The 21050-nt window shown below is 35.7% G+C and overlaps 2 protein-coding genes across 2 annotated transcripts in view; one reads left to right on the top strand and one right to left on the bottom strand.

Annotated features, from left to right (window-relative positions):
- Positions 1–15190, top strand: part of LOC113226437 (unc-112-related protein-like) — a 66808-nt gene extending 51618 nt beyond the window's left edge. Inside the window, exons 2-11 of the mRNA XM_026459052.1 lie at positions 2027–2262; positions 2669–2907; positions 3698–3921; positions 4691–4904; positions 5448–5644; positions 9809–9947; positions 10177–10275; positions 11243–11467; positions 11929–12165; positions 12960–15190. Coding sequence (XP_026314837.1) covers positions 2027–2262; positions 2669–2907; positions 3698–3921; positions 4691–4904; positions 5448–5644; positions 9809–9947; positions 10177–10275; positions 11243–11467; positions 11929–12165; positions 12960–13160 — 2011 coding nt within the window. The 3' untranslated portion in view covers positions 13161–15190. The remainder of the gene's footprint in view (positions 1–2026; positions 2263–2668; positions 2908–3697; positions 3922–4690; positions 4905–5447; positions 5645–9808; positions 9948–10176; positions 10276–11242; positions 11468–11928; positions 12166–12959) is intronic.
- A 2138-nt stretch (positions 15191–17328) lies between these two features.
- LOC113226617 (kelch-like protein 40) lies at positions 17329–20881 on the bottom strand. Its single transcript, XM_026459318.1, has 4 exons — positions 20672–20881; positions 19444–20489; positions 18711–19057; positions 17329–18221 (listed from the first exon to the last, which is right to left on the bottom strand). The coding sequence occupies exons 1-4, from the start codon at positions 20816–20818 to the stop codon at positions 17980–17982; spliced, it is 1782 nt and encodes a 593-aa protein (XP_026315103.1). The 5' UTR covers positions 20819–20881; the 3' UTR covers positions 17329–17979.
- Between the last annotated feature and the right edge of the window lie 169 nt (positions 20882–21050).

Genomic DNA, 21050 nt, shown 5'->3' with positions numbered 1-21050 from the left:
TAACAATTTGGGATTTAAATGTGTCTATAGAATTTAACAACTTTGGCTGGTAATAAAAATTGTAATCTAAATAAATTATTTCTACGTACTGTGTTCACACAGGTCGCACAATATATTCCACTTTATACGAAGTATGCGACGTTTTATACGAAATTAATACACTGGGGACCTAAATACAACTTTGACAAGTTAAAAGTTCACGGTGGTCGTTTATCGCCGAGAAAACTGCGGTTTGTGTTGCAATATGATCAAACAGGTCGCATTATATATTCCACTTTATACGAAGTATGAAACGTTTTATATGAAATTAATACACTGGGAACCTAAATCCAACTTTGACAAGTTGAAAGTTCACGGTGGTCGTTTATCGCCGAGAAACGAAGTGTTTGTTTTATATCGCGCGTTATGCGTCGTATTTTCAATGTGTACGCATCGTCCCGTACGGGCCGTGATAGCCCACACGCAACTACAATATTTACTTTTTTATGTCAATGTCTTACAAGTTTACTCGACATAGGTCGAGTTTCACCGTGTTTTGTTGGATATAGATCCAACAAAACATGGTGAAACTACAAAACTTCGGCACCGATCTTATAAATGTTATAGATTATGATGTTAGTGTCAAAATGCATAAATAAACGCAGTTCGTGTCCAGAATGAATTGCTGTGAAAGTAAAGTAAAATAAATACTACCTACAAACCTTTTTTTTTATATGAGCCAAATGCTTTATGCATAGCCCTTTAGCCCTTTAGTTATGTGGGACTACCTTAAGTGGGACCGACCTGGGCCGCCCTGGTTGTCATTAGCGTTCCCGCGCTAAGGTAGGGATAGAGAAAGGGTCGGTGCGCTTGACCCATCCCCCTCAGACAAGTGAGACCGCGCAATGCGGGCGAGGGCCCCCTTTTCTCATCCGCTGGCCCAACTAGAGAATTAAGCAAGCAGCGAACTGCGTTCGCCTTATTCCGTTTCGCGTTGGCTGGATCTTCACGTTCCCGCTCTTCAACCTCCTATAGCGAGATTATCTCCTCACAGAAAAAGGTCACAAAAAGAAACATCATACATTTAAATCAATACATCCACCGACCAAAGCACATATGTCAAATTCATTTGTTTCAACTTTAATTCTAGTGGCGTCTTTTTGAACTTTATCATTCTCTTCATATCTTTCGACATTATAAACAACACGGAACAACACACTTTGTTTGTGATATGTTAAATAAAAATTGCCTTTTTTAACGTATGGCTTAAATCTGCCGACCGTAGTAGAAGAACAGTTGGCTGTAACAATTTCACCTAAGAAAATGTACATTTTATATATTATGCACTCATAGAATATTATAAATTATCAGGCGTCTTTAACGGATGTTTAAAGAATACCATATTTTCAATAATAAGTTGATTCATAATTTTATCCTAGATCATTTTTTTTGATCGCAACAGGAAATAATGTCCAAACAACCGTATCAATTAAAGTGCTATAAACCTTTTTGCTAACGTAATCAAATGACTCACCACCTTCTATACTTACTAGTTTGAACTCATTTTACAGTTTGTTAGTCTGACGATACCCTTTAAAATCTCTGACTCACGGTTCTACGGAACCGAGTGACTTGCCTATAAAACAGGAAAACCAGTAAAACAAGAACTCCCCTGCCTTTACACTCTTTACGAAGGGAGGCAACGATGAATTAAAGCGCTCTTCAAATTACTTCCCAATGACGTCATGAGGATACTGATCTTGATTTTTTTCCTTGTCGCGTGACTGGAGCCGGATGATGCTTTTTGTTTTTTGGGCCACCACATCATTTGCAATCGTGCTCTTGAGTAACATTGTCTTCTTCATAACCTTAACGAGTAGTAAGTTCTTTCTTTTTAGAAGTTTTGTAAAGTCCTACGTTTACTTTAAATGATAATAATTTGAACGTTTTTATACTTATCCTTTATAATTTAAACGAAAAAATACTCGAAACGATTCTAAATTGTTCAAATTATATTCACCTCTTAATTAAAGCAATTTTCTTTTGCAGATTTCAAGAAAGACTGGTCGGACCACGCACTTTGGTGGCCAACTCGGAACAAATGGCTGTCGCGTCCCAAACACACGTTGGACCAATATGGAGTTCATGCAGATGCCGCTCTGCATTTCACACCTATGCACAAACCTTTGAGGATCCAGCTACCGGACTTGAGATACATTGACTGCAAGATCGATTTCTCTATCGACACATTCAGCGCTGTAATACAACTTTGCAAACATCTTGGTAAGACTTCTTACATTTCTGTATTAAGGTAACCATCTTCGACTTTGGCACTATTTAGGAATCCATTAGAGACTCTTGAAAGCTTTCAATTTAAGTCACTTTTATTTATACAGAGCATGTAGGGGTTCCTTGTGAAAGAGTTCGTCCAGGGAGGTATTGGCCCTTACCTATTTCTGCCGCCCAGCAATAATGTGAGCAGCACTACGTTCCGGATTTGAAGGGAAAGAGTTCTCCTGGAATTACAGGCACATGAGATTTGTGCCCCTCAGATCTTTGCGATTTAAAACTAGTGGCAATACAACTGCTATGGACAGGCGTGTTGTCACTTACCACTTTTTTAAAAATCCCATATAAACAGTACGAACGTTCTGCTATTTGGAAATGTAAAAACCATATACATTTCTAGGTATACGGCATCCAGAAGAACTGTCACTCTGCTATCCACTCGAACAATCCCACCTGAAACAAAACTACCAGAATCTAAAAGAAGCGAAGAGGATTAAGTCAACACACGCGCCGGACACTAACACCTTCATTGCTGCAACGAGGGGTTCTTCCAATAGTTTGGATAAATCAAATGGGCATTGCCCAGCGACGCCACCACCTCCGAGATCACTGTCTGCTACACCTGTGGCTTCACAACAGGTTAGTGTTGAAAATATATGTTAACCTTGTCCTATAAAATACGGAACCACCACACGCTTTGATAATTATACAAGTATCATGTGTGCCTGGTAGATTTCTCGGGAAAAGAAGAAATAAACAAATGTTAATTTAATTGCCTAATTAAATTAAATTAAAAATTTAATTGTTAACTGCCTCTGTGGCCGAACGGTTACCCTGCCGGACTGCCACGCAGAGGTCCCAGGTTCGATTCCCGGGCCGGGAGAAATATTTGTATGGGCTATATTTCTTTCTCTTGTGAGTTTGGGTGTAATTTGTGGTTGTCTATGTGTATGTCCATGGCACCCGCAACACAGGGTTTCCCTAGTGCGGGGCTATGTTGAGTGTGAGCGTTATTATTATTATTGTTTAATTGTTTATCGTAACGTACGTTTGACTTTACTTCTCTGTGGGTAATCCCTGATAGAAGAAAAGTTTTTTGTAGCAGTAGAGCTCCTTGTGAAAGAGTTCGCCCAAGGAAGTAATGCCACCTTACCAATTTCTGCCGTCAAGCATTAATGTGAACATTAATGCGTTCCGGTTTTGAAGAGTAAGGGTGCTGGTTAAATTACAGGCACATGGGATTAACAACTTACGTCTCAGGGTGACGTGCACAGTAGTAGTTCCCCTCTGATCTTTGCGATTTAAAGCTCTGAGTGGCACTGCAACTATCTTGTATAGGCACCACACGCTTATCCATGATAGTTAACACATATGACTCGAAAGAAAAAAGAAAAGGTGATTTGTTTATTGTTAACTTGTTATTCTTCAGAATGGAACTCTTCGACGTTACGGCGGCCACATCTACAGTACCCAAAGCGATGGATCCAGTGACGGCGGCTACTGCGGCACTCCACCAAGAGCTGCCTCTATGGATGCCTTGGACTCGCTCAGTGAGCTTTCCCTGGCTGATTCTCCTATACAACCTGACAGCCAGTCAAGGGAATCTCTTCTCACACCAAAATCACTAATGGAACGTGCCAGAATGAATGTCGGGTTAGTTCAGAGCTTCCAATTTTATAATATCCTGGTATATTCAAGTTCTTGTATCCATTAGTTTAAAAGTAAACCAAGAGCAAACACTTTGTGTTTTACTTTTTTGTTACCACTTGTTGGTCGTAGCGCCATCTGTCAGAAATCTATGTCTTCACTGAGCCAGGTACCTTTTCAGCTACCAGCAGCTGAGTTGTTAAAAAAACAAACCAAAGATCTGGAACAAACACTGAAAAATTCTTAAGGTCCGCTGGTTCGTTCCGTGGCTTAGTTGGCATAGCGTCTGACACAGTTTGTTAGAAGACGTTGGTTCAAATCCAACCGGATCGATGGAATTTTTTCGTGGAATGAAGGAAGTGTTCGATCTTTATATTAATAATTATAACAAACTATAATCGTGGTGGTGAAACATCCTAACATTCAATAAACTTAATTATAATGTGTTATTGATTTGTTGTTTTGGAATCCGCGGTCGCAGGTTCGAATCCTGTCGAGTAGAAGGACTTTTTCGTTTGTGTTCGATCTTTGTATTTAATAATTATTTCAAACATCTTGGATCGAGAATACATGCAAGACCTAAACGGGTCACTACCACATATTTTTGTCATCCAAGTACGCAAAAGCTGTATAATGACCTCTAAAGTTTTTGTTTCACTGTAGTTTTAGGCCACGTAAAAATGGCAAACTTTAAATATCAACAGGAATCTTTTTATAGTAGCTATAAATTGCCCCTTAAATGAATTAAAAACGAATACTTGTTTCTTTCTTCTAGTTGGCTCGACTCATCCCTGTCCATAATGGAGCAGTATGTGCGGGAATTCGACATACTGCAGCTGCGATTCAAGTTCTATTCGTTCTTCGATCTGACGGCGCGGTCGCAAGACGCATCGCGTCTCAATCAACTGTACCAACAAGCGCGTTGGCAGATCCTTAACCAGGAGGTGCACTGCACTGAGGAGGAGATGCTTTTGTTCGCTGCTTTACAGGTCTGTATGAACCCTTTTTTGTTTAAAAACTCAGGATTTCGTTATTTTTATCATAGTTATGTATATACAATATCACATATTATAACAGTACCTTCTGTACCTAATTTCTTTAAAATGTGAACACTTGCATAGAAAAAACAACACAACAAAAATTATAATGAAGTTTGTATTCATAATATTTTTTGTTCACTATCATTGTTACCCGATCCCATATCGTCGCCTTGCTTTCTCAAACTCGTATCTCAAAGCACAAAGTAACTGAAAGACAAATTTTGCAGGATAATTTCATATCACATTACCTTCATATTCACACACTGGCTTTTACCTATTCTTAAACTAATGCATACAAATTAACACCCTTGATAAGAAATTTAAAATAAGTAGTAAGTTTTGCCATCTCCTGAATCTCACTCTTTATAAGACACGTGTTAGAGAAAGTAAGGCATCTATATTTCACACGGCATTACTTTATGTCAAAATATTACATAGGAAGGATTGTTTATAAAAAAAGATCGTCAATTATTTACGTATTTACAATTTCAGGTACAAATCGAGCTCCAAACTTTAGCTGGAGGCAGTATTGACGCTGCCGACGGTGCTCATAACTTATCAGCCTCAGCACCTGAAGACGAGATAGACGCGGCTCTCAGCGAGCTACAGGCTCAATTGGAAGGTGGTCCACCAGCCAGGCCTGATATCACACACGTGCCAGAACTGGCGGGGTATTTGAAGTATCTCAAGTAAGTGTCTTCTTATCTTTTATGTTATTTAAAGAACGAACGTGAGTGGACGTGGGAGTAAACTTTAACCTTGACTTCACATGCCTCAACCAGACAGAGGATGTCCTCAAAAAAAGACCAATGGTTCTAGTCCCGTTCTCCGTCTGAACCAATTACTGTCTAATAAGTACAATACAATACAAAAATTCTTTATTGTACACCATAATCTCAGTACAGAATACTAAAAAAACCTACTTCAAAAGTACGTGCAATTACATCTATTTGCAAAGTATATTGAGAGAGAAAAACGCCTTTAATTGGATAATAGCAAAACCAACCATTAAAATAATTGCTCCTTAAGTAACATTTAGGCGCTATTTATACAAAATGAATGTTCATCATGATCAGCCACCCTTAGAAGTGGATGATTTTCTTCAAAATGAAATTGGACCACTATGGAGCTACTCTCTTTCCAACAAAAAAGAATCATGAAAATCGGTTCACAAATACATACAAAAAAAACAGTCGAATTGAGAACCTCCTCCTTTTTTTGAAGACGGTTAAAAATGGAAACAAATACAATACAATTAAGTAAAAAGACAACCTTGGAATGGAAGTAATTGTGTAATATACAGGAAAAAAACTAAGTAACACTCAACCAAATGAACAGTTGCATAATGTGTATGAAACTTCATACTTGACATTGTTTTTTGACTTGGTCGCGTATTACATATTTGACAGTCATTGTTTCTGACGGATATCGGATGAAGAACGGTGGTAGACCCGAAAGTATCCCGAATTGAGGAGCGTGTATGAAGGAGGAAGTGAAAGTAATTTTTCAGGATTTGTCGCAGGAAAGATCTATGATCTCTGATTACCCTATTCTAAATATAAATATAAAATAAAAGTGTGTTCAGTGCTGTTCTTGCAATAGTGTCCGTCCACATAAAAAATATCTTGTTCCCAAAAATGTATGTTAATACTTCGCGGAGCTCTGGCCCTTGCGACATGTGTGTTAAGAGCTATGGTCTAGAGTTGCACTGCATTATTTAATAAAAAAAAGAAACTGAATTAACGAATGTCAACATTTCAATTCGCAATTCAACATTAATTCAATTGTCTCTGCTAACTAGTCAACCCATTACATACTATCTCTATTTCATATATTTATTCATTTTTGCCATTTCAATATCTTTATAATGAAAACTGTCATATTGCAACAGTACGCGGCGGAGTGTTATAATCATGTATATATTTGAATACTATACAATTTTTTTCTATGCTTTTGTTTTTTTGATGGCCAACCACTTACCCGTTTTAGACGTTAGAGCCATCAACTCTCCCGCCGACTGTTTTATTTATATTTATCATATACATGTCTAATATTGTAATTTCTTCTTCCATCCACCTTTACAACGCGTCGTGCACCAAAAGCAAGTGTAACAACGATTACTGTACCACTATCGCGTAAGACATTATATTACGCCCTTTTGCCCTGGAATTTTTATATAATGTACGGATGATTTGACAGTAATTTAGTCTGAGTAGAACAGATGCTACGGGAGACCATATCAAGTGTAACTGCCGTACCATTTTCTCGGGACGTTGCAAATAATTTGATTGTACTGTTTACGAGTCATATGCATGGCACAATGCAGAAGTGTAAACCTTACTGTTTAAAATAAATATATGAATAATAAAATATAATAAAGTAATGTAAAATAGGAAATGAAACTATTTTTCCAGATTTCAAACAAACCAATATTAGACATAGCTGTTTGATGACTGACTATACCACCTCAGTCAACCGTGACCATCGGACCTATAAGGGACCCGAAACGTTGGTTTATTTTTAAAAACAAATATACGCGATTTAAATCCGGAAAAATATATTCATTTCATATGTGTAACAATCGCGAAAACCTTAGGAGTCGTAATGTAAAATATATGGATGTCATGGTAGTAAAAACATCATGATATTCATAAAATAAATATTGCAATTAATAAAGCGACATCTCTTGTCAGCCGCTGGTATCTGTAAAGGTACCTATCTGCCTGAGTGAAGAAAAAACTTTCATAGGTTTCTCACAGGTGGCGCTACGGCAAAAGAGCCTTTAAATCCAAAACAAAGATCTGCAACAGAAACACGCGAGAATTTAGTAAGGCCTGCTAACTTCTCTCTCCTTGAAAACCTAACGTTCACCAGCGAACAAGTCGCGCAGTACGCAGTACCCGCATCTAATTTTGCTGAACAAAAATTGCGCGCTATTGAGACACTTGTTTGACATTTCAATTGTGAACTGATGCTATCGGCTGTATGCCCGATAAAAAATTTATATAATAAAATGTAGTATCCTATCCTTCGTACGGACCCTAGTGTCCGTAGAGGGAACCTAATATAGACGTTGTAGTAGGCTTTACAATAAGTTTATAAAACTTTTAAAAAAATCTCGGCACAACGTATGATTGAGATCTCGTCGACACTAATTGATAAAAGATCAGATCAGGTTTTTTTCTTATGACAGCTGAGCAGATGTTCATTGAACAAATCTAAGAACCATCCCGATTACAATCCCTTTGAGGTCTGGTCCATTAGTTTGGGAGTTATGATGCTACAGACGTATACACACACAAACAAAGGCTTCGAACTCATAACTCTTTTTGCGTCGGGGGTTATAATGTCGAATTTTACAAATATTATTCGTCTGATTTCACGTAGCCACCAGAAAGTCGTCAGATGACCATTCGATTCATCTCGTAACCGCCATGCACTAAATGTTCGTACAATCACATTTGAAGCGACTCTTTCCCATTCACGATTACTTACACTTGATAGGTTCTGAGGACCAATTTTTGAATAGTTCTATTTCAGTTAGAGGTAAACGACATTTCTCCCGATAAACAAAAACATCATGTGATTTGCATTGTTTATTACAAGACTATAGATGTATCGTACAATTTAAACGAAATATTTACATTCGAAATTATGATGAATTTTCAGATAATTTATTATTGTCAAAATTGTAAGTTATATAGTAGTAGTAATATAGTAGACGACGTATTTTCACACCCGCTTTAACTTTTCATTTGCGGACACAAGATACAAATATCCCTGCCTCCCATTCACACAAAGAGTATATAGTTATAATTAAAAATTGGTCTCCAGAATCTCCACATCAATGCCTAAATCAGCCTAAAAATTTTAAAGGCTAAATTAGGCAAATCAAAATTATTTTGTTATAGCTTTACTCACCATAATAAAACCTGTATATTGGCTGTGTAATTTAACAGAAAGGTACGTAGCATCTGCTCTATAAAGGATCTCCTACAAAATAAAATTCTTATGTTTCTTTGAGTGGGTAATAGTACATTATAAAAAAAATTATGATGCAGTATTATTTACTTGCAGGTAAATAATACGTAAATAGACTTGTCAGGTTATTTATGTTGTTTTTAATTATTAAATAGGTAGGTATGCACAGGCAAGAGCACGTAGTTTGAACTGCATATTGAACGTAAAAGTGGCCCACCTTGTTCTTTCTACGGGTAACTCTTCCGATTCACAATGGGCGAGATTTCCGTTGCAATATGGGCGATATCGAGCAAAAGCTTTAAGTTGATGCAATCTTGACTTTACATACTTATTGTTTAATAATTATTCCGAATCTGTCAAATCAGCCAAAATCGAATGGTATAACTTATAATGCCAGTAGTGAACTAAATGCAAGCACGCGCTCTGTACAGTATTCAGTATTACTAACATATTACCATTTATTAACATAAATTAATTTATCGTATATTAACTTTACCTATACACCTATTTATAAATATGCCTAATAATTCACCCACAATATAAACGAACACCAATGTTATGAAATCAAATTTAGTCTTTATAAATATACCTGCATTCTTTATTACTCAATGCACACAACCATATCCCTTTAAAGTCCTGTGTTATATCTAAATGCCAAAAATACTAAGATCTTTCCCCTAGTAGAAGTAGTTGCGTGGAGCGGGTTCATCATTAATTGGTCATTGTTTCAAGTTCATAAATACGTTTTTACAGAAATGTCAACAATAAGTGCCCTTGCACATTACAAAAAGAACAATAAAGGATGAACTGCGCACGTAACTTTGTATTTTTTTTGTAGCTTTGATGTTAATATAATTGTGGACACTTTTTAGGCCAAAGCGTTTCACCCTGAAGGCATACAAGCGTGGCTGGGTGTCATGCAGGGATGGTACTTTGCGTTTTCACTCTTCGCGCGATGCTGCTACGAGAGGCGAAATGCCTTCATACTCGGTTGAACTGAGGGGTGCTGAGGTAAATTCCATCACCATATAATAACAATGGGAAGTGATAACATCTCTTTTTTTTAATTATTTTTATTCTCCACCCGTTTTTGTACAGCTTACTTCCAAACAAGACTCGTGCTTAACCGTCTCACATTATATGAATTGATAATTATTTCAGTTCCTGTATTTTTTTGAAACATAGAAAACTTTGTGTATTTGTAAAATTTTGTAATTCATAAACCGAATGATGACTGCAGGTGACTCCTGACGCGCATCCAGCTTCTGGCCGATACAGCATCAAGCTGGAGGTGCCAGCTGACGACGCCATGCATGAGATGTGGCTCAAGTGTGAGAATGTAAGTGCATTTGCTCAAAAATAATTACACTAAGAAACATTTGCAGCCTACAAAGCACAATACCTCAATTAAAAAAATAGTTATCTGTTATGCAAAGCTGCAAAGTTGTTGTTTGACCTGAGCAAGCGAAGGCATCCAAGATTCAAATTCAAAAATAGAATTCTGAGCGTATCGAGGGTTTCAAGGCACGAGACGCAATGCCGAGCAAAACACACAACTTTTCACCTCACTACAGCTAGGAAAACGGTACATGAAACCGTTTTTCCAGTTGAACTATAACAAATCAGTTAAACAAAATTAGTTATCGTTGTCAAATTAATGTCAACAATAATAAGAATAAAATATATAATAGTTCTAGTTTTATATTACTTAAATAATGTACGACAAATTGCGTAGTTGAACGTGTCATTGTGTTGAAAAGACGCTTTTGCGCGCTCATTTCTAATGAGAAAGAAAGCCATTTCGAGCTACCAAGGTGAAATAGTAAATTGTACACCAAGTGCATAAAACGCGTTATCTCACCCCAGACGAGTCTGGATACTTAAGTCGAGGGTAAAATGGGTTTTATGAACGAGACACTCTGCTTTTCACTTCGATTGCGAGGAAATTAAACAGCAATATTACAAATAAACAATTATTTAATTAAAATTGAATGTAAAATTACAACAATTAGACATGTTTAATGTGATGGTTTTTTTATTTTATGCACTAGAGCACAATACTTTTTAATGCACTAGAAAAATCCTATTTTATGCAGCCTACACCTATAAATACGAACTTTAAGAGCATATGAGAAGTGAAAAAAATATTTTTGACCATACTTAACTGCTTGTACACGTAACCAGGGCTCCATCACTCGCTCGAGGTTACTTATTACTTATTATTACGTACAATTCTTGGATTGCTGCAGAAAAGTGTTGGTCCTGTAAGTGCTAATAAGTTAATTATGATATTTTTTTCATTGAAGGAAGAGCAATACGCCGAATGGGTAGCAGCCTGCCGCCTAGGTTCCCGCGGGCGTTCCCTCGCCGATGCGGCCTTCACCACCGAAGCTGCCGCGGTCAAAACATTGCTCGCCTTACAAAGGCCGCAGCCCGGTGCTGCGCTCAGCCAACAGCACGTGCCGCATCTCGATCGCTTGAACCCGGAGAACTATTTAGCTCCGAGATTCCTTAAGAAACTTAAGGGCAAGGTAGCCATTTTTAATAACATTTTCTTGAACTGATAATATAATAATAAAGTGCCAGAAACAAACAAATTCCCTGTACTATAATAACATAATAACGCACACACTCAACATAGCCCCGTACTAGGGAAACCCTGTGTCGCGGATGCCATAGTTACACACATAGACAACCACAAATTACACCCAAACTCACGAGAGAAATAATGGTAATTACCGGCATGGTAACCGTTCGGTCAAACTATGAGTACCAGAACAACGGAATTCACTCTAGAGCACCAGCAACAATTTAAAAAAGTTGAGGAAATCAACTTCTCGGTCTTTGAATTTGATCCTAGCGACATCTGCTATACAAATAGGTATCATATACGCTGCCTTGTACCGCCATTAGCAGTCCTCTTGAATTGCTGGCCCATGGTTTTATTCTTCTACACCGTAAGGTTGCGTAAGAAATCATTTTTTTCTTTCAGTTCACCCAACGCGTACTAGAAAGTCACGCGAATGTCAAAGATCTGCCACTACTGGAAGCAAAACTTCAATACATCAAAACCTGGCAGAACCTGCCTGACTACGGCCAGACGCTGTTCGTGGTGCGTTTTATGGGGCACCGCAAAGATGAGTTGATCAGTATCGCAAATAACCGCATCATGCGATTGGACCCTAACACTGGCGACCATATTAAGACCTGGCGATTTAGCACTATGAAGGTTAGTAAAACTATTTTTCATTCTCATCGTCATCAAGCCTCTTAGGTTCAAGTTACAATGCCGCGAAACGAAAGCGACTTTTTGAAAAGAAATTGAACATAGCATAATGAATTATTTTTTGGCTCGTATCTAGTTTGAACGTTACACAATTCATATAAAGTTGATTGTTATAGTTTCAAAAACTCGCTTTCTATCCGTTCTCTAAGGAGAGATTAAGGACATTGTCTGCCACACTGGCAACAGTAATGAATCTTATTCGATTTCATCATTGGTGTTTCCGTTCACCGTTAGCGAGAAGTATTGGAAGTAAGAAATTAAATTCTATCGAGTTCTTAGGTTTTTGCGATTGTTACACATAGAAAATGAAATTATTTTTCCGAATTTAAATCGCGTATATTTGTTTTTTCAAACAACTTTTAAATTAAATTCTAATTAATTCTTGCTTAAATTTAGGGAAACTTCGTTTTGTAAATAAAAAAACTTGCTTAGCTCGCCATTTTTGTTTAGTCAAAGTCAAAGTTCGTTTTATAAATCTCAGCCTAAGCACATTTTGCCGTGTCTTGTTCACTAATACACAGCTGTTTAAAAAAATACTTCCAAAATGTGTGGGGTGGCTGGCGACTACCCCATTTTTGTTGAGTGGCGAGTACCCCATTTTTGTTGGGTAGCGACTACTCCATTTTTGTTGCCTGGTGACTACTCCATTTTTGTTCCGTGGTGACTACCCCATTTTTGTTCCGTGGTGACTACCCCATTTTCATTGACAGTTTATAGCACTAATTTCTTCATTTCAGGCATGGAACGTCAACTGGGAGATAAAACACATGATGGTACAATTCGAAGAAGGTAACATTATCTTCTCAGTTCAATCAGCCGACTGCAAAGTCGTTCACGAGTTCATCGGAGGCTACATTTTCCTCTCTATGAGATCCAAGGACGCTAATCAAACGTTGGACGAGGAACTTTTCCATAAACTTACCGGGGGGTGGACGTAGATGGTAAATTAAGTTGGCGTGTTTATAGGTGCTTGTTTTAACTCTGACCAGTGGATATACGCGCATTAAAACTTAACTAGAGAACCCGAAAAAGCATAGTAAAAGCAAAAGAACTTCTATAACGCCAATTTCTATGCGTTAAAAACGATTTGTAATTTTAATATCCAATGTCAGAAGGAATGTGAAGCAACTTCGTCACTTATAATGGAATATCTATAGTGATTGCATTAAAAATATGTTTTAAACATCATTAGTGGATTTTTCGACGCTAGTTAGATGGCGCCTGATAGAGAACGGAAAATCTCAATTGATCAGAGTTAAAAATTAGAAACAATTTACTTTTTCAAGTTTAAAAAGTTAAGTGTATCTATAAAATGTATGAATTTTAATCAGTGCCTTTATTGGACATAGTGTATAGTTATAATATGAAATAAACATAAATTTGTTCTAACAAGGTTTAAGGAACGTTGTTATTGTATTAATTGTTGTATGGAATGATTATGGGTGACGATTCTGTTTAGGGTTTGTTTAAACTAAATCTAAATTGAACAGGTTTATCATTGCCACGCTTCAGAACCAACAATCTAATAAGACAACGTCGTTAGTACTAAGAGCTTGATTCACTGTAGAAATTATTTCTACACAAATGATGAGTCATCTCATACATTTCTTTTTGCAATATAATGTTTAATTGGCCCAGTTTATTCAAATTGTCTCTCGCTAATTCTTTTACGTGCATTGTTAGGCAGTGTCCAAAATGTCGGTTGTGGTACATTTACAACCGAAGTTGGTGTCTAGAAAATAAAATGTCTGCATCAACTAGTTTAAATTATTAGTTCTGATTGTAGAACTTATATATTATTATTATTATTATTTTGAAGTGAATTTCGGTCTATTTTCTAAATTAGTGACGGATCATATTACACTTGACATTCAATTTTATATTGTAATATTCTGACAAAGAATCATCGTCGGAATTGGGGCCAACCTTCAAGTATGAACTGAAGTATAAACTGATTCATTATATTCTGTCAACATTGTTTAGTTTTAGAAATGCACTGACATAATTGTCACCTTCAACATTGAAATCGGTTGAAATAAACGGTGAGGGAGATGGTTATTATAATCTGAAGTTATTTGTCCTTATTTTTACTTATTTGCCAAGGCAAAGTTTAGCGTATGCATAATGCAAAGTGCATATTTCCTACACAGTGTTAAGAAAAAATATTCAAAGGGCCATGTATTATTGTACCAAGAGTATGCATTACTATTTTGAAAATATGACTTTGAATCAATTATATATTTAAATATAGTGCTTCCAATTAAAGTGTAGCAATTTTGTAAATGCCAAATATAATTTTTCTATGCAGAATTTTTTCAAGAAACAAACAAACAAGTTTGTTTGTTTCTTGTTACATCACTCTTATAAATGTGCTTAAAAATTATGAGCTTTCTAATAAATATTTTAAGTTTATAGTTTTATTTTAATTTTGAATATACATCATTGTCTTTTTAGTATTTATTAGATATTTTTAGAATTATAAACTATTTCACTAAGTGCCATTCAATAACACAAATAAATGACTTTTGGTTTGGTGCTTGCGATTATAAAAGTTTTCAGGGAGTCGTGTTTTGGGATTTTTTAAATATTTTTGATTTATACAATTGTAAATAAATGTTTATTTCGACCAGTGTATAATGATTTCAAATTCAGTTACTGGTTTCGCCTCATTGTTTAGTACAGGAAAATTTTATTTCAGCCGGCGAGGTACTGAAGCATACTCCACAATGGAGTTTAACCCTTGTTTTACTTTTCGTACATTTCTAATTGGAATTAATGTTAAATTCAGATTTAAATATATTTTATGGTTGACTACTAGTCTCAACGAGATCGCATATGATGCCGTCGGTTTTTAAGTGTAATTTTCTTCTAATTGTATGAGTATTAACAATAATTCGCCTTATTTTTATGTAGAATTGTACAAATTGTATGTACACCTTAATAAATTAGTAACGTTTGTAAATGAATGTCAAAATAATAAATGTAAATGAATAACACGTAAAATCTTTTATTTCACATTTTTTAAAGTTACAATTTGAAAATTAAATCTTGTTTTCGAGAGATATTAAATTTAAAATTAATTTAGTATAGGTGCATCCACGACGCATCTCATTATATCGGTACAAAGGTACAAATGACGGAAGTACTAATTTTAGACAATGCTGACGCCAGTAAAAATTTTAGACAATGCTGACGCCAGTAAAAATTAAGTTTAGAGCTGTCCAATGAATGGGATTATGACATCGACTGAAATATTAAAATCTCTTGTCCTTGTACAGTTATGAAAAATACTGTGAGCCTCCAGGAAATGACATCTTTCGCAAACTTATTTTAAAATCATCAAGAAATATTTTTAGTTTTGCGCAGGTCACTACGCGAACGAAGCTAATTTAGCTTACCTCACGTCGCCGGGCATCTTTTCATATTTCGGTTCACACCGCGATCTTAGTTAACCGAGCTAACAAAACTAACCCAACGATCCCGCTAACTATGTAAAACATGTAGCCCTTTTGCTGCCCTTCACCCCTGCACTTATCCATTGTTACTATAAAATTTTCTTAGCCTAGCTGGCATAGCTACGTTAGCTTGCCTCGTTCACGGTGCAGCCTGCGCTTTACTTCAATCATTATTGATAAAAAGCTACAGGGGAAAAAAGCGGTATTTCTATGCTATTAACATTCTATCATCTAACACGGATATAGTTTCATGGATATTAGACACAGAACATCTATTGTATTATTCTCTATATGACACCAATAAAATGTATAATTAATTTGCTACTTGTAAAATCTGTAGCATTTTGGAGACATGAGCAAATAACATTTTTTAAAAGTACAGAATTATAAAATCTAGTCGTATTTTTACTTAGAGATAGTATGACGACCGCGATGTCCCAACGGTTTGTACTGTGGGCGCTGGATGAGGAGGACCCTGTTTCGATTCATGGTAGGACCAATTCGAGAAATGAACTTATTAAATTTGTTCTGGTCTTGAGTATTTTGGGCAGTGTCCCGGAGTGAATTCCGTCGCTTTGGAACTCATAGTGCAGGGAATTCCCTTGACCAGGTAATTGGTGTGGCCTATTAATAATGTAGTAACACAGTTTATTTCTCTACTTACCCTGATAGGAAAAGGGTGTGAAGTGTACATAATGTATGTAAAAACATGGGACAGTAAATTTTATGTAGATAGTCTTAAATGATAGACTTCAATTGCTCACTCAGTAGATCATCAAGGTAAATTATATTTTTTTAAGAATTTATATTAGAAAAAAAGATTTGATAAGAAAAAAGTAACAGGAATGTGTAGAGACTAGGTAAATGATTTTTTTTTTTTTGGCGACTGAGATTCTTCTGTTCTCCTGTGAAAAGAACATAATTCGAGTGAGAGACAGCTCTTTGTGTGAATGTGGTTTGGATGAGGGTTCCCTTGATCACATTTTCTTTGAATGTCCAAAGTTGACTTCCTTCTTGTATGACCTCCTTCCTTCCTGTCTTCGCCGCCCTATTAACCTTAAATCCCTTCTTCTTTATGTGTTTCCTCCATTTATTAACATTTTTCGTGATTTTATCCGCTCTAATAATATTATACTTTAGACTGTCGTTAGTCCATGATTGTTCTTTTTCATCTCAGGTATGACCTCCATAACAGCAGTTCGTCGAAGAGGTGTTCCAAAAATAAATACTTGCGTTGGCTTCTTTGATCAATATTAATTGACTGCATTCTTCGAAACTGACACCGACCCAAGCCTAGTGGCCGCCATATGTTTAACATTTCTTTTTGACTGATTCCGTTTCAGTGAGTTCATTGAGAACTGAATCAAATACATCACTATACGGTAAAAATAGCAACATTATTTTTTATTTGATAGCTATTAGTTTTCTATCTCTAATTAAAACACGACTATAAAAAGTAGTCAACTAGTCGCTATTCATTTAGAATATTTTCATGATAAGCTTCGATAATAAGTCTTTTGAAACAGGTACAACACTATATGAACATTTATTTTACTTTTCTATAATTTTATTAAGATTAGAAAACCTCTAGATGATCAGCGATTTCTTTGGGTTGACAGCGCGACATATGTATACATACATACATGACACAAGTATATTAAGACAGTTTAAAAAGTTTATTATTTAATTTTTAATTCTAATAATGTAATACTATGTATATAGTAATGATTTTTAACATCAATGTTCGTCTTGTACATCTCTCAACAAGTGACAATGTATACGGTCCATTACTAAGTTGTCTTACACAAAATTCTTATTTTACTAGATGTTTAATATACTTAAGACAATCAGTAAACAAAACTTAATTTTTTTTGGCGGACTAGGAAATTTCGTGATTTATTAATGATAAATGCTAAGTACTTACATAATGAACAACATATCAGTACACAGATGATCCAAGTTTCGAACTTGACATCAGGATTCTAAAATTATTTTAATTCCTTGTTAAATTGTGAATTATATTATCTTTCAAAATACATAAAGGTATGAATGAGCAAATAACATTACCATGTTTTGGCCAACACGGAATTTTTAAGTTCAAGAATAGTCTCCTGACGATTGTGTATTTTGTTTTTTAGTGCATTAAGAGCTGTAATGATCACTACCGGGTAAAAAAGTTGTTTAAAGGGTTTGGAGAAGACAAAATACACATTGCACTAGCCTCTTTGCCTCTTGAAAAGAATGTGATTTATGAACACTGTATAAGGTCAGGAATTTGGCTATGTGTGCAAAACGAGCCAAATTACCTCATATTAGCACATAGTTTCAAATAGCGGCCATGACTTGGCGGTACATCGTGGCAGAGTGGAGGAGTATCCATAACCAAGCCACAGCACCCAGCCACGTCATTAATCAATAGGTCAGTGTCATCATTTGACCAAATCAATTTGGGTTTCTCACCATCGGATATGCCTTTGTATTCCTCTACTGCAAGTGCGTCAATTTGGCCACATACTGTTCTTGTGAAGAATAATAGCCGGTCTCCTTTAAAAAAATGTATAATAAATTAACAATAATAAACTGGTAGCTTCGCAGCATCAAGTTATAATAACATATTACTTTATGTATTAGGTATGTGACATTTGTAGGATGTCACCTACATTTTTTCATTTCAGGGTTTGCATTAAACACATATTGTCAGCACCAATGCCCAGTCCCAGATTAATTGTTTTTTTTTTTTATTGAAAATGGACTTTTGAACTACCTTTAAAATATTGATTATTCTTAAATGTGTATGCTGCAGGTCAATATAGGTGTTTACAGCAAACACTGAATCTCATACTGACAAATTTAACACATATAAAATTATATATTGTGGGGATTCCACAGATACCCACTGCATAGTAAGTAATATATTAGTGAGGATATTTGTGGAACATACTGAAAAAATAGATTCATTTTTAGGAACTCGATATCGGTATATTTTTGTTTATATATAATTAAGACTACATTATAATTATATGAAGCCCTTACCCAAATTACAAATAGCAGCTGGTGGATGAGTAAAATTAGCAACAATTTCCAACTCTCTATCAACATTTGGCCGAAACCTGTACAGGTTGCTAAAATAACTTTGAGTGCAATAAATGAATCCTTTGAATGACGTCATACAGCTCATTCTTATATTTGTCCTAACAATTGCTAGCCAACGATTTTGTTCCTCAGTTTCATCATATCTATATATAGCTTCAATTCCTGAAGCATATACTTTGCCTTCATGAGTACATAGGCCTGGATTCTGAATGGCATCATGAAATTTTGCCACCTCTCTGAACGTGCGGGCTTTTAGGTCATATATTATCACCTTGTCAAGTACTACCCTGCAATTAATGTTGAAATTAGTCATGTTCAATAAGATACATAATTACAGTAAAATAAATAATTCAGTAGATGGTAAAAATTATAGAAGCATCTATGGCTACTATAGAGACCTAATGTGCACACTAACTTTCTGGAACTAGGCTGACTGCATGACACTAATATTTTTCTCATAAATTAACAGCAACCAAAAAGAAACTACAAAGCACTTTATTAATTTTATTTTCTCTGTGATATTTCTGATTGCTGTGCAACTACAGGAGAACATAAAGCAGAACTAATTTTAATGGCAACAAAAAATTGCAATCCACAACATCAATTTCCGTATATATTCCATAGTTAGATTAAAAACCTCAAACAAGGCATTCTAATCTAATAGCTAACTGACCTAAACGCACCTACACCTCCAACTATAAACAATGAGTCTCCTAGAACAGTAAGACCTGCATGTCGTCCGGAAGGCAGTTGGACTCCGTGGCTTATCCATTCTTTTTTCAAAACATCATAGACTTTAACATCTCTCATAAACAATCCTGTTCCACGGCCATGTTCACCACATGCAACGATTATTCTCATAGGACCCCATTGAGTAAATCCCCAGCCCCACAAATTTTTCTCAGCAATCTGCAGCCAACTCTCAAAACCTGATTGTTCTGAAAACTTATACATATAATGGTATGAACCAAGTGATGTCGAAACGAGAGGTGGTCTCTTTTTTTCATCTTTATGTTCTTTCTTTGTCCAAAATGAAACTGCTGCTGCATATTTCAAATTACGGCTTTTGCTCTCCTTAACTAGGTTAAAAACCTCTGTGTAAACTCTGTCTGTAAACATTTCACAAAGTTTTTCTTTGTTCTCTGTTATATTTGTAACTGACAGCCCACAGTTTGTTATTGAAACTTCATGCAAACAATCTATAACTTTAGCAGCAAGGCTTAGGTCGTAAGGCTCCATAAGCCTTTTGATTTCAACTAGGTCCCATGTTGTTAGTCTCCGTATATCTAAACAACATAAAATTAACATAATAGCATCTCCACCAGTTTCTTCAGCGATCACCCATTTAAGACCAAATTTAAAGACTTCTAACTCACTCCAAGCATCTATAAAAGGATGTGAAAGATACCAGTATAGCTTTTCAAAAGATTTTATGTAATCTGTTTTCATTTCTTTAAAAGACAGGAGACCAAATGCAGCCGAATATTGTTCTAGTTTAGTATAAGCCGAGGCTTCTGCTATGGACATTATTTTCAACCAGTTTTTTCTGGATAATCTTAATTGCAGAGTATATTCTATTTGTTTTATGAGTTCAGTGATCTGTAGGAAGTTTGCAGCCATAGCTATTTCTGATATTTTGGTCAGGCTATAATCATAGAGGTCTATGAGACCAATTTCCATGTATTGTACGATTATTTGCATCGAAGATGAGTCAACGACCTGGAATTTGAAAGACCTCACTCACACAACAAATAGTTTATACTGTTTTAACGATAAAAGTGAAAGTATAGAAATAGACGGTATCTGAAAAGTAGCATATTTTACGCAGTAACTTACTTTACAATGTTTTGAGTAGTATGTCAAGTAAGTCCTTTGAAACAGAATACAGCATAGGTACTTACATCTATAACAATCTGATTTTGATCATTTTCTATGTAATTCCCACTAAACATAGCTCGAAAATAATCACTGTGCTCGCAAAGTAGACTCTTCTTTACTTTAAACTCTTTATCTTCTATTTGCAATGTTACTTCTTCATTGTCACCCATTTCGAACTATTATTTGTTATCGTGGCGTATTGAAATGTTTTAAATATTCATAAAATAAAAATAGTGGACAATCAGTGCACTGCAATAAAAAATTTGCCGCCTCGCGCGAACAAAAGAATGAATGGTTTCGAAAAACTGTCACCTAACCTAACCTAGCAAAAGAATGAATGACGGTCTGTTTTCATCGCCAACTAAACAACAATTCTAACCATAGTTATTGAAACTTGATTTA

Source organism: Hyposmocoma kahamanoa, unplaced genomic scaffold (assembly GCF_003589595.1).
Source record: "Hyposmocoma kahamanoa isolate Upper Pololo Valley unplaced genomic scaffold, ASM358959v1 192, whole genome shotgun sequence".
NCBI classification, from domain to species: domain Eukaryota; kingdom Metazoa; phylum Arthropoda; class Insecta; order Lepidoptera; family Cosmopterigidae; genus Hyposmocoma; species Hyposmocoma kahamanoa.
The sequence above is the reverse complement of the archived record's forward strand: the minus strand, read 5'-3'. Positions and strand labels throughout refer to the sequence as shown.

Excerpts from the sequence above, each read along its gene's own strand:
- LOC113226617 (XM_026459318.1), bottom strand. The coding sequence starts at position 20,818 with ATGGGTGACAATGAAGAAGTAACATTGCAAATAGAAGATAAAGAGTTT. Across the intron at positions 20,490-20,671 it reads AAAATCAGATTGTTATAGAT|GTCGTTGACTCATCTTCGAT; the intron begins GTAAGTACCTAT and ends TTCAAATTCCAG. Across the intron at positions 19,058-19,443 it reads GGAGGTGTAGGTGCGTTTAG|GGTAGTACTTGACAAGGTGA; the intron begins GTCAGTTAGCTA and ends CATTAATTGCAG.